General features: G+C 43.0%; 1 protein-coding gene across 1 annotated transcript in view; it reads left to right on the top strand.

The window, feature by feature from the left end:
- Window positions 1-25,232, top strand: part of LOC147688995 (ATP-dependent translocase ABCB1-like) — an 856,748-nt gene extending 831,516 nt beyond the window's left edge. The window contains exon 30 of the mRNA XM_086941881.1: window positions 22,575-25,232. Within this exon, the coding sequence (XP_086798007.1) occupies window positions 22,575-22,772 (198 nt within the window). The 3' untranslated portion in view covers window positions 22,773-25,232. The remainder of the gene's footprint in view (window positions 1-22,574) is intronic.
- The last annotated feature ends 1,795 nt before the right edge of the window (window positions 25,233-27,027 follow it).

The raw sequence follows: 27,027 nt of genomic DNA, 5'->3' as shown, positions 1-27,027 counted from the left end.
CGTCCTTGAGAGGTTTGATGTGATATTTAAACGCATTACTATAGTCACTTCTTGTAGGATCCTCCAGGTTAATACAGTTACCCCGTTGCCTGTCAAAGAGTTGATACGACAGGCGGGGTTAGCTAGTGTTTCACTGCTAGATGAGCTGGTTATTATTCTAATGAAATGTTCACCCATTTGTCGTAATTTGACAATGGCCGGGTTAGCGCTTAGCTGTACTACACGTTTTCCCGCTTAACTTGGCTATACTTGGAAACGCCATCTTGTTTGTTACGGCGGCCATCTTAGATCATGAGCGGCCTCGTGGCCCACGTGCCCTTTAGTCCGTTGTTCGTGCCACTGACCACTCGAGTTTGCCCAGCAACAGGCTATTTTTAGTAACGGTCAAGCCTGTACATGCGCAGTCCCAACTGACCAGTCACCCCTCAGGAATGTGCCGCCAAACTGACCAGCGGGGTTGTAACCCCTCCAATGAGCTGGCTGTGTTCCAAAAATGACCATATATTTACATACTGCTCTGTAACTTTGTACCGCCTATCTTTTATTACCTGCATATTGTATAAAAGAACGGGTCACACCGATGTTCGGTGTGATACTTCTTGCATTACCGAAGGGTGCTATAGGAATGTACCACCACCCCATGGGGTCTTAATAAACTTGTTCTTTGTACTTTTCAGTTTCCGTGCCAACAGTTCTTTCAATGTAAGTGGGTTATCTTCGGAACATGTAGGCCTTGGGAACCCGATACTACAAATTGGCGACCACGCGGGACTCATCGGCGACTCGGATGCCCGAAGGAGAGGTCATGATGAAGGTTTGGAAACTCGCCATGGACGCGTACGCTGCCACCGAGTGACCCGAGTCTTGGCACCCGCGGTGTTTCTTCCTTTCCTTCTGATCTGACCTTCCAGGTGGCGCCGGTCTCCGACTTAGTTCTTGATCATCTGCGTTGCTGGATAAAGTGCCGTTTGGCTGATTCGATTAAAAGACCTTGGCAGTTGGAATCTGGACCTTTGAGATTTGGGTAAGATTTGTGATCGGTAAGGTAGTCTGCGGACGCTTACTGAAGTTCTATGGTTTGTGATCGGTAAGGTAGTCTGCGGACGCTTACTGAAGTTCTATGGTTTGTGATCGGTAAGGTAGTCCTCGGACGCTTGCCGAAGTTCTATGATCTATGATTTTGATTTGAGTTAGCTAACATTTGTGAATTTGTGAATTTGTGAACTTTGAATCTATATGTGTAGTGCACTTCACATAGGCAGGCATGTAGAGATGTTTCTCTAATTTTGTTTTTTTTTCCTTTGAGCGGCACATCTGTGTGAAGTACTGTAAGTGCCATTTTTGCGGTATCACCCTTTCGTGATACTTTTTGAACATGCCTGTTTTAAGCACACTCCAAGGGATGTGCTGTCTTGGAAATGGTACCACAATTAGGTTAGCGGAAGCACAGCCGGCTCCCCCAGAAGGAACACCAAACCGTGATATGTACATTAAATTTGGCCTTCCCCCTATAATGTACAGTAAATTATGGAATAAATATACTAAATCAGATCCTGAATTGCAATGGCCACTACATGGGTCGTTCGATTTGCGTAAGGTTCAGTTTGTGGAGCAATGTTTGTTTCAACGAAGGTCTAGACAAAATATGTTTGATTGTGTGCGAATGTGGGAGAAAGCGGTGAGTGAACGTATGAAGCGTGAAGTTGCCTTGGCGGACAAAGAGCAGCGTAAGGCTGCTCGTGATAAGGCTTTACAGCTTGAGGAAAAGGAGGCTCAGGAAAAGAAAGAGAGGGAGGAACGGGAACGTAAATTGCAAACGACTGGTCAATTCGCTATTCGTCGACCGCTTTATTCTGTCCTTAATAATGAAATTGATAAATTTTCATTGCTAGATCGATCACCGCCTCCGTACGTCTCACCTACGGCTCCAACTGCAGACTCTGATGACGAAGGACAGGATAAGCCAGGAAAAGGGGATGCGTCTGGTGTCAGGTTTTCTGCGGAGAAATCCGCAAATTTGCGTAGTTAGGCTCGTAAAGTGAATACGAATTTTGTTACTCAGGCTGAAGTTGTTGTTGAAAGGGGTAAATGGACAGACCAAGAATTACTGTATTTTTTGGCTACTTTGGCAGATGAAGTTGTTACTGCATACCGTCAATTTTCGGATACGTTAGAATCTAAGGTTGTGTCAGTTCACCGTGAGAATTTGGAAAAAAGTGTATTTGATCTTTCAGATGTCGATGCCTTTTACAAGCAACTGATCCAGCTGCGGGATGAGACTTCCAGATTGCGGGACGAGTGGAAAAAGAATAAGAAGTCCGGGCCGGAGTCTACTGGGCTATCTAAGGAGTGTTCTCTCCGGGGCTCAGATAAGAGTTCTACCATGCATGTTATGCCTATGCGTGAAGCCGCACCTTTGTATGTTCCGCCAAAAGGGGAAGGTACAGATGATGATAAAATGTCAAAGGATGCGAAGGGGTATTTTATATATAACTGGGTGTATACGCCTTGGAATAGAGCAGATGTCATGGCGTTGAAAAATTCTTTACCTGATCTTCGTAAAAATCCGGCAGCATTCTATGAAGGGGTGGAAGGGGCTATTTCGTCCTGTGTGATGACTCTTGTCGACATAGATTTGTTTTTTGGGTTGATTCTTCCACCTGATATGTAGAGATTAATTCGTAAAAATAATGATGAAACAATACTTGGGGGTACATGGAAAGAGATAAATGCAGCTGATCTAGATAGGGAACCGGCATGTAAGCCATGCCAGTTGATTTTAGATCTTCCGGCGGCTATTTTGATTAAATTAAAAACGCTCGTCCCTTCTAAAAAGATCGATTGGACTATGTTAGCTTCCTGCAAACAAAAGCCAGATGAAACGGTTTCAGATTTCTTTACACGCTTCGAAAAAGCGTTTCACGATTACAGTGGTCAATCGTTAACGGACGATACGGGTAGGCATTTGTTTGTAGATAAGTATGTGGCTAATCTCCTGCCGGAGATTGCGACAAGATTGAAGTCGAGTGAAAGTTCCTGGGCCACGGCGACCCCTGCGTCTTTGTTAACTATGACTCAGTATTATGAGCGGCAGGAATTGGAGGCTAAAGAAAGTGTTGATAAGAAAGCGAAGGAGTTGAAAATGAAGGTGATGTTGGCACAGGTTCGTGGAACGCAATCTAGAGGGAATGATAGAGGAAGACGAGGAGGGGGCAATGCATCGTACGGGCGTACACATATAGCGGAGGATCAATGTGCTTACTGTAAGGAGTTTGGACATTGGGCTGATGATTGTCCGGTACTTCGTGAGCAGCGTAGTCAGCATGGTAGAGGAGGTGGACGGTCGAGGGGAAGTTACTCGGGAGCAAGAGGTAGTGGAGGTGATCGTAGCAGGTTTGAAGAGAGGGGCCGGGGCCAGGATGAACGTAATACGTTTGATAGACGGAACCAGTATCAGATATCAGAGGGCGAGAATGTGGAACATCAAGATTATGTGCACGCATAGGATTGCGTAGGATGGGGTACGGAATCAATTGAAGTGCCGGTAGATCAGAAAGGTCCAGATGTAACAGCGGGCATTTTGGGTTCTACTGATCAATTTCTAGTCAACACAGGAGCTACTCGTAGCGCTTTGTCAAAAAACTTGGTTCCGAGGGCTCCCCTGTCTGGCGAAATGATAACATGTGTAGGGTTTGATGGCAGACCCTCTCCTAGCCCATTGTCAAAACCCCTTGCACTTTGTCTTGACAAATTTTTCAGTTTTGGTCAATTCTTGTTATCACCCCACACACCAGATAATATTCTGGGCATTGATTTGCTTAAATATTTTCGAGCAACAATACGGTGCGCTCCTGAGGGAGTGCGGGTTATCCTGAATGACAATTACCCGGAATCAGATAGGTTTTGCACTATACTAGACATTCCAGCTTTGGCCTCTCTCCCACACACGTTATGGGCGACCTCAGACACGGATGTGGGAGAGATGCGTATTCCACCTATTCAAATTACTGTAAAGGAGGGAGCCTCTCTGCCACGGGTGCCACAGTATAAGATTTCAAGGGAAGGTGAAACTGCCCTGACACATATTGTTCAAGATTTGATAGCTACAGGAGTGGTGGAGGAGGTTCCTTATAATGTTTGTAATAGTCCTATTCTTCCGATCCTTAAGAGAGACACTGACGACAAAGTCTATTGGTTCATTATTGACTTGAGAGAAATTAACAAAATTGTCATTCCCCAATACCCAGTGGTGTCCGACATTACGACCTTGCTTACACTGGTGCCACCAACGGCGACGACCTTTAGTGTTATTGACTTGAAAAATGCGTTCTTTTCTATCCCCGTCCATCCTGATAGTAGATATTTGTTTGGCTTCACGTTAAATAATAAATCGTATAGATTTTGTCGTGTTCCTCAAGGTTACACTGAGAGTCCGAGTATCTACAGCCAGGCTCTGAAAAGACAGCTTGATTCCTTTGAGTTACAGTCTGGGGTTGTCCTTATCCAGTATGTGGATGACCTTTTGCTTGCTGCAGACTCTTATGCGCAATGTGAGGAGAGTACGATTGCTTTGCTTTCTTTTCTGGCACAGAACAATCACAAGGTTTCTAAGAAAAAGCTTCAATACTGTAGACCCAAGGTGACCTACCTCGGTCATCTTTTGTCTAAGGAGGGGCGTGCATTAACATCAGATCGAATTCAGGCGACTTTAGACACACCAGTCCCCCGCACGCAGAGAGATGTACGTGCCTTCATAGGTTTAACGTCCTTTGTAGACAGTGGATCATGGGGTTTTCGCACATTATAAAACCCTTGTTAGCGTTACTGTCCAAAGCTACACCAATGCCCCTTGAATGGACAGATGAATGTCAAAAGGCCTTTGAACAATTAAGACAAGCCCTCTGTTGTGCACCCGTGGTAGGTACACCAGATTATACAAAGATTTTCACATTGTATGTCCATGAGAAGGATGGGTGTGCATTATCAGTGTTATTGCAAGCACACGGGGACAAGCAGAGGCCATGCGCATATTTCTCGGCGGTTCTTGATCCTGTAGCACGAGGGTTACCTGGGTGTTTTTTCGAGCAGTTGCAGCAACAGCAGTAGCTATACGGCAGAGTGAGGGAATAGTGTTATCGCACAAACTGTTGGTATTAGTTCCCCATGCAGTAGATGCCCTGTTAAATCAAACAAAGACCCAATATCTCACGAGCGCACGTTTGACAGGATATGAGCTCACACTTCTGGCGCCACATATCACACTAAAAAGATGCGCTACCCTGAACCCTGCCACTTTATTGCCCTATCCGGTTGAGGAGGGTCAGGAAGAAAAACATCACGACTGTGTTTTCCTGACCGAGGAACAGACAAAGGGTCGTGTCGATCTACAGGATATGCCACTTCCAGATGTGGATGGGGAACTGTGGGTTGATGGATCGTGTTTGAGACTGCCAGATGGTACGACTTCCGCAGCCTATGCGATCACGACACTTAAGACAGTGATAGAAACAGCTAGAATACCACAGAAATCGGCTCAAGCAGCAGAGCTGATAGCCTTGACAAGAGCCTGCGAATTGAGTGCTGGCCTATGTGTGAACATATACGCAGACAGCCGGTACGCCTTCGGAGTAGCACATGAATTCGGGCTACTCTGGAGAGAACGTGGGTTTCTGACTTCTCATGGAGTACACATTATGCACGGAGAACTAGTGCGTGATCTCCTAAACGCGTTGCTTTGTCCAAAGAAAATAGCGATAATAAAATGTAGCGCCCATAAAAAGATCACCGATAAAGTGGGTCAGGGAAATGCCTTTGCGGACAGCATAGCGAGACAAACGGCTATGTCTCGAACTGACTCCCCCATGTACGTGACACAATCACAGGCTGAGCGATGGTATGATGCTAGAGCAGAGATACTAGATATTCAGAAATCAGCTACTGAATCAGAACTTGCGACATGGGCAGCAGATGGGGTGCTAGATGATGAAGGTTGTTGGAGAAGTAAGGACATGGAGAGATGGAAATTGCCTGCAGCTTACTTGCAAGCTATGGTCCAGATGACACATGGGTTGGCGCACGTGGGGGCTCTTGCAATCACTCGACTGTTAACACGAGTTTGGGAGCATCCCGAGATTGGAAATACTGCCAAGAGAGTAGTGCAGACCTGCCTGATATGTTTGCAACACAATCCTGCAAAGGGGACCCATACTCCGAAAGGAGGGTTCGTTCCACCTTCTGCACCATTCGAGGTACTTCAAATGGATTATATCCAGCTGGAGCGTTGCAACAACCTGAAGTATGTCTTAGTGGTGGTATGTGCTTTTAGCAAATGGGTTGAAGCTTTCCCCACGAAAGACAATACAGCTCTGACAACAGCTAAGGTGTTGCTTAAGGAATTCTTCCCTCGATTTGGAGTTTGCAAATTTTTATGGAGCGATAATGGGCCTCATTTCATTGGGAAAACTGTGGAGTATGTGTTGAAGGGCTTGGGAATTCAGCAGAAGTTTTATGCTGTATTCCACCCTCAGTCGGCAGGTCTTGTTGAGCGGTATAATGCCACGTTAAAACTAAAACTGGCTAAGATTGTAGCATCTACGTCATTGAAGTGGCCGGATGCTTTACCGTTAGCATTATTCTCTCTCAGATCAGTACCCCACTCTTGAACTGGCCTCACACCATATGAAGTGGTGTTTGGAAGGCCGATGAACATCTGGGGAATGCCTAAGCCGCGATTGATACATGATGTGCCTTGTATAATGATGAATGACTATTTGGCACGATTAACAAATGATTTGCTTTCTATTCATCAACAGGTTCGAGAAGCGCTCCCAGACAACTCTACTGGAGAGGCCCATAATCTTCATCCTGGCGACTACGTTATGATAAAGTCGTTTGAGAGGGCGAACAGCTTGGAACCGAGGTGGCGTGGCCCCGAGCAGGTCCTCCTGGTGACTCGAACAGCAGTACGAGTGACCAACAGAAAGCGGTGGGTGCACTCAACCCACTGCCGTCGTGTCTCTCCTGATCTGGTGAATCCTGCTGTGTTGACTGACTACAAGGAGATTCTGGAAAAAGAAAAGAGCCCAGCTGTGACGTCGGCAGAAGTTGAGGGAGCCTTCCCGGACCACACTGTTTCTGGACGAGAGCGCTATAATCTGCGGCCACGATAAGGAGAAGATTTTTGATTTTTCGAGACTGGTTGGTTACCGCACTGGGGTTTGTGAAACGGAAACCGGGAATCTCAAGGGGGGGGGTCAGTTCTGCCAAGAGTAGCGACACCCGTCTTGACCCCGGAGAAGAAAACAACGGCTACCTCGGAGCTCAGCACCGTATTTTTTCCTTTTTAGGTATAAATATATACATATGTACATTTGAGACTTTGTGAACTCTTGAACTATTTGAGACATTAAGAACTCTTTGAACTATGGCGTCTTCTGCATCACGAGATAAAATAATACTTGGTGCCATCCTTTTTGTCTTGACCATAGTGGTGATAGCAGTGATAGCTTGGGTAGTTGAACTTGTGGTGCCTGCACGTGAACATTTGCTGCCGACTACCCCGGCTCCATCAGAACATCTTCATTTCACCTTGCCCTACCATGAAGAACGGCACTGGCAGACCTATTTGAACAATAGCTTTATTCAGATTCTGCATCATACGCATAACATGACAAATACTTCTAATTGTTGGGTGTGTGGGATGTTGCCTGGTCATCAGAAGAGAGGGGGCACTCCACTCATTCCGCTTCCGTTTTCACATAATGGGTCTTGCAATGCCTGGTACACCTTGCTATTCACTTTGCGATGGCCAACGAAAGGGGGGGTGCTTTTCCGTTTGAATAAAATTTAGTACCATGACCGGGATGGGTATCCACGAGCTGAGGGTACTCAATTTGAATGGGAGGAGTACCACCCGATAATGCATCTGCCCCACGTGTGTACAGCAACCAGAGGAACATCAATGTATCCAGCTCACATGTTATTAATGTTATTGCCACTAAAGCTGATTTGTGTATATGCAACAAAGGTACAATTCTGGTGGGGAAAAGTGAATGCAACACTACGCTTACATTTGATAGCCCAAATGGCATATTGTTTGTAGCATCTTGCAATACTTATTTTATTTGTGGAACGAAGGGTTATCATCAGCTCCCGTTGGGATGGTTAGGTACTTGTTATGTGTCCTTTGTATTGCCCCCTGTATTCATCGCCCCGCCAATGTATCATAATGATTATGTCCTTTATCACGATTTCGTGTTGAATCGTGTTAAACGTGCTGTTGTTCTGGACGACATCGACCAGACTGATACTGCTTTGCAACAATATGTGGACTTCAATTTGGGATTGTTCTCCTTTGTAGGGGCTGCTTTGAATAGCCGGAAAATACGACGATTAACCCGTGTTGTTGAGGCTGTAGCCAATGATACTGCTATTGCACTAGGAAATATTACCGAAGAACTTCAGATTTCTAGGATTGTTATGCTCCAGAACAGAATGGTTCTAGATGTGGTTTTAGCTGACCGTGGGGGGACATGTAGAATCATCGGAAGTAGCTGCTTTGTATACGTACCTGATAATTCACCATCTGTTTATGATGCTATTTCAAAATTGCACAAGATAGCTGCCGAAATACACCCGGACAATGGAACTTGGACTCTTTCAGGATGGTTCTGGTCAATGCTCACCACTTGGGGTTGGAAACTGCTAACGATTCTATGTATCATTGTTGGACTATTGTTTTCTGTATATTTATGTATACAATGCGGCCCAGCCTTATGCTCCATGTTACAACAAAAAAGCTCTCGCAACTACATATATGTATATCAAGACAAGGTTCAATGACCAACAGTAAAAAAGAAAACGCAGAAGCAGGTTCTTTGGTGTGATACTTCTTGTTACAGCAAGTTGTTTACTTTTCTCCAGACTTTGAGAAAGATATCAATCGCCGACACGTGTTTCGTCGTGTGTGGGTGAGTCAAACACGACTCTTCAGGGCTGGTAATACAAAACAATGTGGGCAAATTTTAATCTAGACATGTAACATTTGATACTGCATATGGTGACCTAAGTGCACTCCAACATGCAGTCTGATGTGCGTTTCGTGTTGCACATGATAGGTGAAAATTGGTGACAATACTTGCATATTCAGGCAAGTGTTCGGTCTGAAGTGCTAATGTGCACGCAGTGAGTGAGATTAAAAAAAGACCTAAGTGTGGTCATGATTCACTCGTACACAGTGGTCCTGAAATTAAGAGGGTGTCCGTCGTGATGGTGAATACAAATGTGAGATGTACTACATCTTTGCTTCTGATACATAAGTCAGGAGGTGTTTTTTGTGACCTCACAGCGTGATGGTTAAAACGTGCCTATAATGGGTAAAGAACCAGAGAGTACAAATTCATGCAGCTTCTGTTGATCTATAAGTAATGGTTATTACCTTAAAACTCCCAATACCACTGTGTGGTTGGAGTAAGTCTGGGTCTTTACAAGCTCTGTTTCAGGCTAAGTAATGTTAGGGAAGCAAAAGAAAAAGAGACTCATGAGGAGGCTTCTAAAGGAAGAAATGATTAAAAGACTTCAATAAAGTCTTGGGCAGCACAATAAACTATTTCTTACCAAAGGGTATTCTGCGTATACAAACACAGACGAGGCTGGTTGAAAGAAAGATCAATGGTAGTATATGAACGAGGTTATCATATCCCTTTGGTAATCCTGTAGAGATAGTGTAGCGCTATATGTAAAAAAGGGGGGGAGATAGGAAAATCATGTATTACTAACAAATTGCGCTGGTAGGTAATTCAATAAAAAAGTATGCTGGCTAAAGGAATGTTTCATAGTGCCTGCCCAGGTAATCTCGAAGGATCGTGAATATTGATAAAAAGAAAAGAGGGGGGGGAGGGGGGGGTTTCTTTACCTGTAACCCGCTATGCCTTCAGGCGGGAAGCCGGGAGGGGATTCCTATTTCGTGCCAAAGTTGAGGAAACGAGTAAGTTTCTTCTGAGGCGGTGTGCTGTCGAGTAAAGTTTAATTATGGTGAGAAAAATGTCCGTGGGGACCCGCGTTTAAAGAGTAAGCACACTCTAAAAGTAATCGACCAAAGTCGGCTATCTGTGTGTAGCCTAGCGGTGTTGGAGTCGCACTTACCCGCTTCTGGCAATCCCTCCTCTGTCTGTTCCCGGCGGTCGTCTCTCGTGTACGAACACGTGACCCCGGGAGAGGAGGGATTAAGTAGAATTGAAAGGACATAGAAGACGTCCTCACGGCGATGCGTTTACCAGCGCCATTGTTAAGGGGTAAAATGTATAGGAAAAGGAGGGCGTCTGAGAGTTAAACCAAGGTCTATTTCGGAGGAGTAATGTCAATACACTAAAGTGTTTAGCGATTTAAAAGGGTAACGCTATTTACATTTATTCCTGTTCCGGAATAAAATTGTCAAAATGATACTGGCAAAATCTGTCAGTTTCATAAGTCTCTCGTCATCTGATCATAATTAAAGAAGACCTCAGAAAGTAAAAAGTTATAGCGTCCAGCATGCATTATCAACCCAAAAGTGGTCGGATCATTATTAATAGGGTGCATAATCAGTAGAAAGTGGGTTGATTTGTGAGAAATGTGACAACACAGGGGGGACACATCATGCCCCCGCATATTCAAAAGTATATGAACATGTTCATACAAAGTTTCTAATTACAATTGCGTGGAATCTTCAAAAAAGTCTAACATATGGTTTGCCAGTCATAGATATAAGTTTGTGCGGATGGACTTCATGACAAAAAAACCATTTAGCTCTACGACATAATACAACATACAAGGTTGTCCCAATAGATCAAAACACAGTAGTGGAAAAACATTTAACTCCTAAAAAGAGAAAACACTTCCATATTCTCTTATATCATTGACATCATGGAGTTCAGTATTGTTGTGTGGGGAAATTACGCTTTCCCAAATCTGTAAATGGTGTGCATCTAGGATCCCCCTGATGAGATTCTAATCCCCCAGGAAATACTGTAGCTCAGAATCGTAGTTAAGCCCATGTTCTACGCTGCGTAAGCGCATGATCCATGTCGCCTCCCTACGTCTGAGCATCAGTTCACGATTGCCCCCTCTGATATTGAGGGGAATTAGATCTATTCCAAAAACACGTACTTTGATGTCGTCCTCATTTGGTTGACACTCTGCTACATGAAGGGCTACCGGGTATCTAGCATCCCTTCTTTGTATAGCTCTCATATGTTCAGCTATCCTTTCTTTGAGGGTCCTGATGGTGCTCCCTATATATATTTTACTACACTTGCATTCAATAATGTACACCACAAACTTGCTGAGGCAAGTAATGTTGTGTTTGATCTGGTAGACCATACCATCATGACTTACAAAGTTTTTCGTACCGTGTTTTCCCCATATACACATCGTACAAAATCCACATCTGTGGAAGCCTAGGCCCCGTGTAGAGAGCCAGTTCTGTGCTGTGGTGTTAGCGGGAACGGTAGGACTCAGTTTATTTTTCAAGGTAAAACCTTTTCTGTAGGTGATGGAGGGTCTCTCTGATATGAATTCCTTCAGTGTAGGGTCCCCTACTAGAAGTTTCCAATGTCTACTCAGACTCTTTCTAGTGTACTGGTTCAATGCGTTAAATTCTGTTATGAATCTGACGTATTGGTCAGAAGATTTCATTTCAGTACGTGTTTTTAGACAGTCAGGTCTTGTGATGGCTTTTGTTTTCGTCTCAGCTTTCTTGAGGGTGGTTTTCGTGTAGCCTCTGTTCACAAATCTGTTTCTCATGTTTGTGATACAGTTGTCTAGTTCACAGGCTTCACTACAGTTTCGTTTGGCCCTGAGAAATTCCCCATAGGGGATTGATTTTTTCTGATGTTCAGGATGAAAACTAGAAGCATGTAGTATAGAATTGCATGCTGTAGGTTTTCTGAAAAGTTTCGAGTGTAGGTGATTGTCTTTGACATAGAATTCCAAATCTAAAAACTCTATACAGGTTAAGCTGTGATGCATGGTGAAACTGATTTCCCAATTGTTGGTGTTGAGGTGTTCAAAAAAGGAATTAAGAAGTTCCTCAGTTCCGGACCAAAGGAGAAAACAGTCATCTATGTATCGGCCCCAGAAGACTATGGAGTCAGTGTATCGTCTCCCTTTGGTGCCCCAGATGAGGTCAGCCTCCAATGCCCCCATGAAGAGATTTGCAAAAGAGGGTGAAAATTTGGAGCCCATTGCTACTCCTTTCTTCTGCCTGTACCATTTCCGATCAAACATGAAGAAGTTATTCTCCAAGATGATCCTCATCATTTGAATCAACATGTTGGTATGTGCCCATAGTGAAGCCGGTCTGTTGGACAGAACCTTGGTAATAGCTGCAATTCCTAGGTCTAGGTTAATGCTGGTGTATAATGACACCACATCCAAGGTGACTAGTATAGTGTCTTTCTGCCATTCAATATCCGCCATGATGTTAAGTATATGTTTAGAATCCTGTATAAATGATGGAAGGTTTTTTACCAGCGGTCCCAAGAAGAGATCTACATATTCAGCGACTCTTTCAGTGGGACCCCCAATCCCTGACACAATAGGTCTGCCAGGTGGGAATGGTTTATCCTTGTGTATTTTGGGTAAAGTATAGAGCCATGGATGTGTAGGTTTAAGAACCTTGAGATAAAGATATTCATTGTCATCTAAAAGACCTGACTGTTTCCATTGTAGCAGTTGTTCATTTATTAGTTTGTTGAGTGGACCTATAGGGTTGTAGTTGAGTGATTCATAGCAAAGACAATCACTCAACTGGTCAAGGATCTCATTGTTGTAATCAACTAGATCCATGACCACTACATTACCCCCTTTGTCAGCCTCTCTAATGATGATATTTGTTTTTTTTTTTTGAGAGTAGAAAGTGCCGAGCGTTCACCCCTAGTTAGATTGTCCTTGTACTTGAATTTGGTGTTAAGGTTTTTGGTGTTAATTCTGTCCAGGTCATCCAAAACACGTTTGTGAAAGTTATCAATATTGTTTCCCCCCGCTAAGGTAGGTATCCATCTGGATTTGCTTTTCAGACCACTCGTTATGCTATAATCTGTCTCCACATCAAGTTCTTCAAGTAACTGTTCCATTTCCAATGGGCTATCCTCTCTGTCAGTTAACGAAAGAAGCAGGTGTGTTGCTTGTACATCTTTAATAGTTAATGGTACATCGTCAAATACATTAGGAACAAGGGTAGGTTGTCTCTGTAACTGTTGTGATCCCGCAAAATATTTCTTAAGTTTCAGGTTACGTGTAAATTTGAAAAGATCAATTTTAGTTTGACACAAGTCCCCTGTGGCATATGGGTTGAAATTAAGACCTTTGCTTAGTAGGGAAATCATATCTGGTGTCAATGATATCGAGGAGAGATTAATGACTTGGACACTATCAGCAGGTGTAGCTAGTTCCTCTGTGTCCCCGATCTGAGTTTTCTGCGATATTCCTCGCTTGTTGCCGCGTTTACCCCTATGGGGTTTGGGTCTACTGCGGCTTTTGGAGGTTGGGTTCTGTTGCCCTTCCTCACTCGCTCCACTTCTAAAAAAAAGGTTGAATTGATCGGTTGTGCATTGGCAAGAATCTCATTCTCAATGTCACTGAGTCCAGTTGAGCTCAGAGAGGTGGTGCTAGAGTGGGCAGAGTTGGAAGTGTCAGGTCTACTGGGTTGGGAACTATTTTTAGGTCTGGGGATCAGTGAGTCGTATTTGCGGTCAAAGGTGTAAACCCTACCATTTTTGTAGTCAGCCTCGTCCCTCTTGATTTGGCGTGCCTTTCTATTTTTTATTTCTGTCTGGTGTTTGAGCAGAATTTCATCCAATAGGGTGTAATTCTTTACGGTGGCCTCTGGTTTATTTAGGTCTTTAATCTCTTGTTCTATGTTAGAGATTTCTGTTTGTAGCTTAGCGGTTTTCCGGTCAGCACTTTCTATAAGGATGTCCATAAGTGTGGTAGAGTTCTGATTTAGTGAATCCTCCCACTTGACCATGAGATCTTGGTCGAGATCGTCATAAGTGGGGAAAATGTGGGACCGTAAACCCCTCGGAACTATCTTCAGTCTCAAATAGTGCTTCAGAGTGGCCCCATCCCACCATCTAGAATTTTCTTGTTTTTTTAGTTTCTCTAGTTTCACAAATTTATCTCTAAGACCCTCAACTCGTGCAGGTCCAGCTGCGGCCGATGCCTGGTGTGTGGGCATGCCTTTGGCCAGGTTTTCAAAGAGATCTGCCGCTGCTTTATCTCTGTCCATTCTGTGCTGGACAAAAGACTACTATGTGTGAGTTACTAACGTAAAAAAGGTAACGTGGAGGCACCCAATCCTAAAGCCAATCTGAGAAACTGAGCATGGGGTTTTTAGAAAATTAGGACTACGGGGGCGCACTGCCTGGGCTAAAACGTTACAAAGTGTGTGAAAAACAAGAGTTTCGTTGTGTAGTGCGTAGAAGAGCAGACGGCAAAACCTCCTTAACCGTCTAAACAAGTCAAAGACAAGACAATTTTACAACAAAAAAGCTCTCGCAACTACATATATGTATATCAAGACAAGGTTCAATGACCAACAGTAAAAAAGAAAACGCAGAAGCAGGTTCTTTGGTGTGATACTTCTTGTTACAGCAAGTTGTTTACTTTTCTCCAGACTTTGAGAAAGATATCAATCGCCGACACGTGTTTCGTCGTGTGTGGGTGAGTCAAACACGACTCTTCAGGGCTGGTAATACAAAACAATGTGGGCAAATTTTAATCTAGACATGTAACATTTGATACTGCATATGGTGACCTAAGTGCACTCCAACATGCAGTCTGACGTGCGTTTCGTGTTGCACATGATAGGTGAAAATTGGTGACAATACTTGCATATTCAGGCAAGTGTTCGGTCTGAAGTGCTAATGTGCACGCAGTGAGTGAGATTAAAAAAAGACCTAAGTGTGGTCATGATTCACTCGTACACAGTGGTCCTGAAATTAAGAGGGTGTCCGTCGTGATGGTGAATACAAATGTGAGATGTACTACATCTTTGCTTCTGATACATAAGTCAGGAGGTGTTTTTTGTGACCTCACAGCGTGATGGTTAAAACGTGCCTATAATGGGTAAAGAACCAGAGAGTACAAATTCATGCAGCTTCTGTTGATCTATAAGTAATGGTTATTACCTTAAAACTCCCAATACCACTGTGTGGTTGGAGTAAGTCTGGGTCTTGTATGACAAAAAACAACCTAGGCAACTCACATCTAAACATTATATTATATTGATGGACAACATGGCTACAATTACTTAGGAAAATATATGTCTTTTTATTATAAATCATGTAAAAACACAACATACAGATAATTTAAAACAAGGTGAACATTAAACATCAGTAAAATCTTGTCTTATCTATTGAATGTAAGACACACATATATTTGTGACAATAAATGACAACACATATGAAAACAATTAAAAAACTGGAAGTGGCAATTAGTGTCTCTACGCGCGTTTCGGCGAACCAGCGCCTTCTTCTGGAGTAGCCACACAAGCTAACTACTATTCAAGATTATGACATCATAGTTGATTAGACGCTTAGTTGATGCCCAGATGAGTTCTGGTTAGGTGATGTTATCCTTATATTCTATAGAAATGGGTTAATAAATCCCGCCTGCCGGATAGCTCATATAGATCAGTATTTGGTGGGTCTTCAACTTTCTTCGTTATTCCTAGATTTTTCGATGTATTTAAAAGATCTCTCTGCCCAAAATTATTTAGCAGAGCTCTTTAGCGGTGAAAAATTGATAAGGAAAATTCCCTTAAATTTTAAGGGGATGTTCAGATAAAGATGGTTGGTTTTTTGAATACTCCAAAGATGATTGGTAGTATGGTTAAAAGATCTCCCTGCCCGAAAGGTTCGGCAGGGCTCGTTGTAGATAGTAGGGTAAACGTCCCTGTCGATGAAACATTAAAAGATCTCCCTGCCCGAAAAATACAGCAGGGCGCGTAGTAAATGATGAAATGAAATCGGCGTCCCTGTCTAAATAGTCCAGCAGGGCGCGTTGTAAATGATGAAATGAGAAGGGCGTCCCTGTCTTGATGTAGACAGGGGACTCAGGACGTCCAGAGGCGGGATGGCGGCTCAGCAGCAGCGAGTGGCGTCTTGCTCGTAGGATAGCTTCACAAACATGAGAAACAGATTTGTGAACAGAGGCTACACGAAAACCACCCTCAAGAAAGCTGAGACGAAAACAAAAGCCATCACAAGACCTGACTGTCTAAAAACACGTACTGAAATGAAATCTTCTGACCAATACGTCAGATTCATAACAGAATTTAACGCATTGAACCAGTACACTAGAAAGAGTCTGAGTAGACATTGGAAACTTCTAGTAGGGGACCCTACACTGAAGGAATTCATATCAGAGAGACCCTCCATCACCTACAGAAAAGGTTTTACCTTGAAAAATAAACTGAGTCCTACCGTTCCCGCTAACACCACAGCACAGAACTGGCTCTCTACACGGGGCCTAGGCTTCCACAGATGTGGATTTTGTACGATGTGTATATGGGGAAAACACGGTACGAAAAACTTTGTAAGTCATGATGGTATGGTCTACCAGATCAAACACAACATTACTTGCCTCAGCAAGTTTGTGGTGTACATTATTGAATGCAAGTGTAGTAAAATATATGTAGGGAGCACCATCAGGACCCTCAAAGAAAGGATAGCTGAACATATGAGAGCTATACAAAGAAGGGATGCTAGATACCCGGTAGCCCTTCATGTAGCAGAGTGTCAACCAAATGAGGACAACATCAAAGTACGTGTTTTTGGAATAGATCTAATTCCCCTCAATATCAGAGGGGGCAATCGTGAACTGATGCTCAGACGTAGGGAGGCGACATGGATCATGCGCTTACGCAGCGTAGAACATGGGCTTAACTACGATTCTGAGCTACAGTATTTCCTGGGGGATTAGAATCTCATCAGGGGGATCCTAGATGCACACCATTTACAGATTTGGGAAAGCGTAATTTCCCCACACAACAATACTGAACTCCATGATGTCAATGATATAAGAGAATATGGAAGTGTTTTCTCTTTTTAGGAGTTAAATGTTTTTCCACTACTGTGTTTTGATCTATTGGGACAACCTTGTATGTTGTATTATGTCGTAGAGCTAAATGGTTTTTTTGTCATGAAGTCCATCCGCACAAACTTATATCTATGACTGGCAAACCATATGTTAGACTTTTTTGAAGATTCCACGCAATTGTAATTAGAAACTTTGTATGAACATGTTCATATACTTTTGAATATGCGGGGGCATGATGTGTCCCCCCTGTGTTGTCACATTTCTCACAAATCAACCCACTTTCTACTGATTATGCACCCTATTAATAATGATCCGACCACTTTTGGGTTGATAATGCATGCTGGACGCTATAACTTTTTACTTTCTGAGGTCTTCTTTAATTATGATCAGACGACGAGAGACTTATGAAACTGACAGATTTTGCCAGTATCATTTTGACAATTTTATTCCGGAACAGGAATAAATGTAAATAGCGTTACCCTTTTAAATCGCTAAACACTTTAGTGTATTGACATTACTCCTCCGAAATAGACCTTGGTTTAACTCTCAGACGCCCTCCTTTTCCTATACATTTTACCCCTTAACAATGGCGCTGGTAAACGCATCGCCGTGAGGACGTCTTCTATGTCCTTTCAATTCTACTTAATCCCTCCTCTCCCGGGGTCACGTGTTCGTACACGAGAGACGACCGCCGGGAACAGACAGAGGAGGGATTGCCAGAAGCGGGTAAGTGCGACTCCAACACCGCTAGGCTACACACAGATAGCCGACTTTGGTCGATTACTTTTAGAGTGTGCTTACTCTTTAAACGCGGGTCCCCACGGACATTTTTCTCACCATAATTAAACTTTACTCGACAGCACACCGCCTCAGAAGAAACTTACTCGTTTCCTCAACTTTGGCACGAAATAGGAATCCCCTCCCGGCTTCCCGCCTGAAGGCATAGCGGGATACAGGTAAAGAAACCCCCCCCCCCCCACCTCTTTTCTTTTTATCAATATTCACGATCCTTCGAGATTACCTGGGCAGGCACTATGAAACATTCCTTTAGCCAGCATACTTTTTATTGAATTACCTACCAGCGCAATTTGTTAGTAATACATGATTTTCCTATCTCCCCCCCTTTTTTACATATAGCGCTACACTATCTCTACAGGATTACCAAAGGGATATGATAACCTCGTTCATATACTACCATTGATCTTTCTTTCAACCAGCCTCGTCTGTGTTTGTATACGCAGAATACCCTTTGGTAAGAAATAGTTTATTGTGCTGCCCAAGACTTTATTGAAGTCTTTTAATCATTTCTTCCTTTAGAAGCCTCCTCATGAGTCTCTTTTTCTTTTGCTTCCCTAACATTACTTAGCCTGAAACAGAGCTTGTAAAGACCCAGACTTACTCCAACCACACAGTGGTATTGGGAGTTTTAAGGTAATAACCATTACTTATAGATCAACAGAAGCTGCATGAATTTGTACTCTCTGGTTCTTTACCCATTATAGGCACGTTTTAACCATCACGCTGTGAGGTCACAAAAAACACCTCCTGACTTATGTATCAGAAGCAAAGATGTAGTACATCTCACATTTGTATTCACCATCACGACGGACACCCTCTTAATTTCAGGACCACTGTGTACGAGTGAATCATGACCACACTTAGGTCTTTTTTTAATCTCACTCACTGCGTGCACATTAGCACTTCAGACCGAACACTTGCCTGAATATGCAAGTATTGTCACCAATTTTCACCTATCATGTGCAACACGAAACGCACGTCAGACTGCATGTTGGAGTGCACTTAGGTCACCATATGCAGTATCAAATGTTACATGTCTAGATTAAAATTTGCCCACATTGTTTTGTATTACCAGCCCTGAAGAGTCGTGTTTGACTCACCCACACACGACGAAACACGTGTCGGCGATTGATATCTTTCTCAAAGTCTGGAGAAAAGTAAACAACTTGCTGTAACAAGAAGTATCACACCAAAGAACCTGCTTCTGCGTTTTCTTTTTTACTGTTGGTCATTGAACCTTGTCTTGATATACATATATGTAGTTGCGAGAGCTTTTTTGTTGTAAAATTGTCTTGTCTTTGACTTGTTTAGACGGTTAAGGAGGTTTTGCCGTCTGCTCTTCTACGCACTACACAACGAAACTCTTGTTTTTCACACACTTTGTAACGTTTTAGCCCAGGCAGTGCGCCCCCGTAGTCCTAATTTTCTAAAAACCCCATGCTCTTATGCTCCATGTGCTTATCAGCTTGCATACCATCAAGACGACTCTTGCTCAGAATAACATGATGCTTCGCAAAGAAGTAGCTCAAATAATGCTAATTGATATCGAAGATGAACACCCTGATTATGTTCACTATGAGGTAGTTTCAGCTAAACGCTAAAAGGGTCGTCTGTCGTAATTTGACAATGGCCGGGTTAGCGCTTAGCTGTACTACACGTTTTTCCGCATAACTTGGCTATACTTGGAAACGCCATCTTGTTTGTTATGGCGGCCATCTTAGATCATGAGCGGCCTCGTGGCCCGCGTGCCCTTTAGTCCGTTGTTCGTGCCACTGACCACTCGAGTTTGCCCAGCAACAGGCTATTTTTAGTAACGGTCAAGCCTGTACATGCGCAGTCCCAACTGACCAGTCACCCCTCAGGAATGTGCCGCCAAACTGACCAGCGGGGTTGTAACCCCTCCAACGAGCTGGCTGTGTTCCAAAAATGACCATATATTTACATAATGCTCTGTAACTTTGTACCGCCTATCTTTTATTACCTGCATATTGTATAAAAGAACGGGTCACACCGATGTTCGGTGTGATACTTCTTGCATTACCGAAGGGTGCTGTAGGAATGTACCACCACCCCATGGGGTCTTAATAAACTTGTTCTTTGTACTTTTCAGTTTCCGTGCCAACAGTTCTTTCAATGTAAGTGGGTTATCTTCGGAACATGTAGGCCTTGGGAACCCGATACTACAAATTCATAGAAAAATGTAACCTGAACGTGATTCATGAAATGTCTCGATGAAATGCTTACCTGAAATGCTGATGAATTAATAATTCGCTCTATTTGAAAGCCTATATAAAAGATCTTGATTCTTTCAAATACAACTACTGGTGTGGTCTCCATTATTGCGCCACTGTGTGTTTCATTGGATGTGTGCGTTAAGTAGCTGCTTTACACACAAGCCCCTGGCTGCCTTCCTGCTCGAGCCATGCTACCCCCTTAAGAGCTGGTGACCCCAGGTCCTACACCCCCTCTATGCAAACCACCCTCACACTTAATACTGTTTCTGTTCAGAAAAGCACCTAGAAGCAGTTCAATTATGTTGCGTGCGCCTTACAAACAACATTGACATGGATTATAACAGAGGGTCGGTCTGTCTCACTACCCACAAATCATGAAAAGCTAGAGTTGAGCTAATGCCGGCCTGCCATAATATGAAAACCTATTCAGTAGCACTTGAAAAAGGGAATTGTGTTTACATACGCTACACGGAAATATTCCACTTCGGCTACCAGCTTTTCCATGCTTTGTAAACAGAATGTTTCCCTGAATGGGGATAAAGCTCGACTCTGTTTGGTACTGACAGCTAGAGAAAGGAACAGTGTACTGAGCGGGATAAAATGCTTTACTGGCTCTTTAAAATGAAAATTGCATTCTACCTTCGTGGCCCCTGGCTATATCTTATCAGGTCTGCTAGAGACAGATTTCGCGTTGGCAATTAATCATTTAACAGCAAACATGAGAATACCTGGGAAAATGTAAACAGGGGATTTCTGGGCTTTTTTGAGCACTTGTACATTTTGAATTGCGTTTTTCATTCGTAAGGGCAATGAAAAACAGTCCCTTTATGCGACTGAACTATGCAGTTTTCCTGACACACATTCTGCCCCTGGTACTCCCAGTGACTTGAGTGAGCAATCACAGCAGGGACTACAGTAGTAGCCACATCTATCACCACAGAAGGGACCAGAGCGGCAACAACAGCTGTCCTTACAGCAGTAACACATGTGCTGTCATAGCAGTTACCAATTAAGCAATCACAGGTTCCATCATGACAAGGACCATACAAGCAACAACAGCTGTCTGCACTGCAGGGACAACAGCAGCGACCACAGTAGTAACCACACCAGTGGAGTACAATAGCGTCAACAGTTGCCTCCGATTGAGTCACAACCGATGCGACAATTGCCACCACCACTGTAGCAACAACTGATGCAACAACAGTAACAACGGCTGCAAGTACTACAGAGCTAAAGATATAACAGGACTCCAGTAGTGATCAAAGGTGCCATCAGGGTAGAGACCAACGCAGTGACCACAACTGTAACCACAGCAGGGAAGACAGCACCAACCAATGAATGCTGCATACAATCACAAGCGCTGAGTGCAAACCTCTCTCACACGTACTGGTGCTGCTCTCAAAAGCACCTCCTAGAAGCAATTTAACTAGTAACAGTGTGCGCTTTGCAAAAAAAATTAACTTTGTTGGATGTACCAGCCGCCATGGCGCAGAGTATTAATTATTGATTAAACACTTTAGGAATCTGAGGCTGAGCTCGACCTCATGGCGACGGACGGTTCAAATCCAAGTGGGTAGACTCCGCCTTTCATCCTTTCCTTCTGCAGCTCAGAAGAGAAGCCAGTTCATGTGCATGGCAGAGCTTTACCAATGAGAACCAGACAGAGGGTTTGGACAATTGAAAAGGAGCGCGTTATAAATGGGCAACACAAGTACCAGATGGAGCGCTGAGCAGAGTTTAGAATGAAAACAGAATGGAAGGCGCACTCAAAGGAATTACGTAAATGGTTGAAGTCTTGATTTTTCTTTTTTCTTTATTTAGGTAAGTATACCAAAAGGACAAACACAGCGAAGTTACAACACGTAACGAAACACGTTGGCTGTGTATGTCCTTTTGGTATACTTACCTAAATAAAGAAAAAAAAATCAAGACTTCAAGCATTTACGTAATTCCTTTGAGTGCGCCTTCCATTCTGTTTTCAATTTTGTGTGTTTAATTTGTGCCCAGGGACAACGGGCATAGGAAGTGTGCTGCACCAGCTTTAATCTTTTTTGAACCAGTGCTCTGGTTGTGCTAAACCTTGGTCTTGTTGTCCTGTTGCTTCTGTTAACATACTTAAAAAAACAATATGGCTTGCAATATTCACAATTTTAGAGACTTATCTAACTCAGTTACGTAATTCCTTTGAGTGCGCCTTCCATTCTGTTTTCAATATTGTTTTTTTAAATTGGTAAATAATTCCTGCTGTTGCATCGGTAAGTACGCCTACATGAATAAGTGCTGAAACACACCCGCAAACGTTGCCCAGAGCAACATGTTCTAATCACAATGTATGTAGGCATGGGCATTATAATGATTCTTCAATGAGATACTGAACTATATAGCTAGCCATCTATTGAATGTGGTGTTAATTATGTTTGACTCTTTTAGATCCATATAACATATCTCACATTCTTTTTGCAGATTGTCCAGAAAGCGTTGGACGATGCCAGACAGGGACGAACCTGCATCGTTATTGCTCACCGCTTGTCAACTGTGAAAAATGCTGATGTGATAGCCGTCATTCACCTTGGAAAAGTAGTTGAGCAAGGGACACATAGTGAATTAGTAGCAAAGCAAGGGATATACTATGATTTGATAAATGCTCAGGTTTCCCATTAAACGTTTACAATTTTCACCATGGGATACACAGATACGAAATTCTATGTACTAATGTTTCTAATACGGTACATTTAAAAAAAGTAGCAGTCACATGAATGCTCAAGAAAAATACATTAATTCCATGTAAGTTTCTGTGATTCATAAAAGAATACACACACGCATGCACACACACAGGTCGTTGCACCTGTGTAGTTATAATTAGATCAGAGTTTCCATCAGAAAGACATTTTAACGTTTCTTTAATACTTTGGCATCATTTGGCAAATCTGCATGGAACTTTCCAAAAAATGAAAGCTCATCTACTTTGGCTTCTTCATGGAATGTTTCTCACTTATCATCAACCAGGGGGTAAGAAAAGGAGTGGGTCCCAATAGTGCAGTTTACCATGTTAATTCTCATAGAAAGGTTTGCTCTCTGATAGAGAATAAATGGCTCAACTAATTACGCTCAACTTTGCAGATTATTAAAACTTTACTCAGTAGACATTTTCCAGGCATTAGAGTTTAAAAGAGGGGCTCAGTTAGGCGAGAAAAATTAGAGCTACTGGGATGGTAGGTCCAGTGGGATCACACAGAACTGCCATAGTACCAGAAGTAAAACATAGGCCCTTCTGACTGGATGAGTACACTTTGACTCTGGTCTGTCATTTTGGTTTTGCCATTCCAGCACAAGTGCCTTAGTACTGAAATTATCTGATTGGCCACTTGCAAGATGAAGAAAATGTTGAGACTTTCATCCCCGGATGATGAGTGGGCCAAACCCCCAAAAGACTCTCCCATACGGCAACATTTTTTAAATAAAGTTAGTTAGTGTTGCTGGTACAATGGCCTGGTACCATTGTCTCCAACGAGGCCTAACCTTTAGTACCATGAAACAGAAAAATATATATTTTTTAAAGTAGATAAGAAGGAATTGGACACAAACCAAACCGTGAGGCCAACCACCATTGTAGAGGCCATAGGGCATGCTTGGTGGGGGTGGCCACCTATAGTGGGTTGGGTGCAGGGTTAACCCCCCACTGCAAATGGCCGAAGGCAGTGTGCAGTGGGACAGCTAGCAACCTTTGGGGGGGGGGTTGGATGCAAGGACATGCCAGAGGCAACACAATGAGGCCAATACCCTGCTGCACATGGTTGAAAGCCCTTCACAGCGAGTCTTTGGCCACATGCTGCCTGTGGGATTTGGACTGATGCACAACATATAATATGATAAAATATACACAGAAATTCACTGAAAAAACAAAGGTTAAGGTAGAATTATAGTTAGGTAGGGTAATAAGTGAAAATCAGATAGGCATTACCTTTTAAAAACCAAATAACCTCTGAAATTTGCACGTTGTAATTTAGTAAACTAACAATAACTCCGCCCCTGCCATGCACATCTTATGACCATAACATTTAAATCTCTAATGATGTTAAATGACATCACTGATGACATCTCAGATTACATCATTGATGACAGCCCTGAAAACATCATCTAATGATTGTGACAATGAGTGATAGTCCTTATGAACATGAAAAGAATTCAACAAGTCACACTTATGTCCACTTTTCTGCTACCAACCAAGTGATAATCAGCAAACCATTGACCACATGCAAGATGTATTGCATATCTGCCTATTCACCCACATTTGGTGAATGTTACCCTTTTTTTACCACCCTTTAGTGGTTTGGATCCCCATATGTATTTGTGTGTGTGTGTGTGGGTGTGTTGGTGTGTGTGTGTGTGTGTGTGTTATGAGCCCCCATGTACCCCAATATAGGCCAAGGTAGTTGCATGACCTTGTACCTACATTTGTCCTACCTTGCTCTACATAATGGTTCTGGTGCTCACCTTTTACCTACTTGTTTTCTGAATAAATGTTATATCGTTTTCTTTGAAAACTAGCCTAATTAATTATGCATGAGGGTTCTTAGTATCACATCAGGATTACCATCTTCTGCATAATAACACTTCAAAAGTCACTGCTAGTGTCATCCTTGGACGACAGGCCCACAGTACCATGACACATGTAGGTAGATCCCCTGAGGGTACCTTTTCGGGTATATAAGTAACACATCTTCGCTGGGCAAACCAGAGGAGAAGTTTCCATGCTGACACGAGATGCTGAAATTCCTGCCCACAGACACTCCAGCACAAAGTAGTCTGACATCCCTTGGGGCGGTGTCCAACTCGAGACCAAAATGGGGTCCTTCATTCTCTCCCATCAGGTAATGGGGATGGCTATTTCCTAGGGGGATTCTTGGCTCTACAGCTACATACATGCTAGGTACACTTATGTATGTTTAGTTAAAGTTTGCATCTCAGGATTACTGCCATGTATCTATATGCCTATTCACTGCTTTGTTTACTCTGTTGCTGCTTCTAGTCGCACATATCTGTTTCTGTCTAATGGTTATTGCAGCACACGTATTTAATACTAGTATGACGCTGGATCAATAAATGCTTATTGAAAATGTCCCCATTGCTTATTCTGTATATCTCTCTGTGACCGAGTAAGCACGAGTGACTGAGCGAAAAGGGCTGTACTGTTTCCACGACCGCTGAGGCATTAGGTTTGTCGTGTTTGATGGTTGCCAGAAACTATTCGCTCCTTGGTAAGGTTGTGGGGCTTATAGTGGCACTGTGAGCTAGATAGTCTACAGACTAACATATCCTTCAGGGGTGTCGAGAATCAGTCTGGAGAGCAAGCCCTTAGTTTATGCTGTGTAAATGCACAGATCAAGTAAAGATTTTTTAGGAACTACACAAACATGCACCAACAACATTGGTTTGGTTGTTATTTCAAATCTGAGTAGTTCAGTTGTACTTTCTCAAATGCCACTACTCACATTTACCCATAGATGTCTGGAGTGGGGAGGGAAAGATCTGCCACAGCTGAGTAGGTATACGGTATATCCTATGTACTGGCTGTAGGTATATTCAAGCTTGAAGGATTATAGTTCCCCACATTGTGCAAAACTTTCTCTTTTTTCATAGAGCTTCCACCCATAATATCTCAAAGGGCAGACACAAGTGATAGTGGTACAAGTGGTACTATTAGAGAGTAAGCTGAGAAGGAAGTTGCCTGCTACAAAATGATAACATTTTCGCCTCTCAACGTTAGGCGGGACCGCTACCTTTATGATTATGGGAAACTAGGCATTCAGAACAGATGTTCTATTTTTGGGTTAAATTCCCACTTGCACGATGCACGTACAAAGACAGTTCATTCTCATACTCCGGATGAAATACCAGATGAATACTGTCCATAGGAGGGCATAGAACTCTTGCTTAAAATTCTCGCTTAAAATTAGGTTTAAGGGTGGCCTCCCTCATACCACATATAAAGTGAGACTCTGCAGAGACAGAGCGACTTGGTCGGTTCTAGCTGCTTACATACTGCATCAAGAGATTGACACTTTGCCAGCAGCAGACATATGTCCACTTCACAAAGAAATAATTAAATTATACAGAAATCTTTTACAGTTCTTCATGCGAACACTCACACTTCAACCTATAAGGGTCACTCAAGCTGGTCAATTACAAGGAACCGCAGCTAAAATCACCCCACAAACACAGAACGCGATTTTGGGAAGAATGCCCACTAAACGTGAGCAAATGCCAATGTGGATAGCAAAGAAGATAGCACAGCTTAAGGCAATGTACCACCACAAAGGCCCTAAAAAAAACACAGTATACTGACGATCTATTTGCCAAGGGGAATAACTCCCCCGATAGAGGATTGTACCACACGGGTACAGTTTTCACTGCTATTTATACCAGAATGCATTATACCCCCTCAATTTCAGTCATACCAGAGGTATTAAAAAGAAAATAGAACGAGTATGGGGCAGAACCTGCCCTGGACATTTTGCCCAGGTATCAACGATTATGTTAGCCAACATAAACAAGCGAGGCAGCAGAGGTGGCTATAAGCTCACACCAGAGGAAATGCACTCCTGCATAACAGGAGCAGGAATTACTTCAATTATCGAAGAGACCTCTGCTTTGATGGGGTAGAGATAATTTGGGAGCTAGACCTGAGAAACCACAATTATTGGGAAATCCTGAAAAGGACAGCTCAAAGCAGGCACCTGATTCCTCTAAAATTAAATGGGATAATAAACAATCAAAAAACAAGCAGAATGCATCTCAATCACGAGGTGAGTCTCCTCAACAGAAGCCATCTGACAGGAAATATACCCTTAGAAACTGTGACAATACTGAAAATACTGAAAAACCTGAGCAGTATCAGGATGTTGATACACATTCC

Source organism: Lissotriton vulgaris, chromosome 10 (genome assembly GCF_964263255.1).
Source record: "Lissotriton vulgaris chromosome 10, aLisVul1.2, whole genome shotgun sequence".
In the NCBI taxonomy this organism is placed as follows: domain Eukaryota; kingdom Metazoa; phylum Chordata; class Amphibia; order Caudata; family Salamandridae; genus Lissotriton; species Lissotriton vulgaris.
Note: the sequence above shows the minus strand (reverse complement) of the source record. Positions and strands in the feature narration are given on the sequence as shown.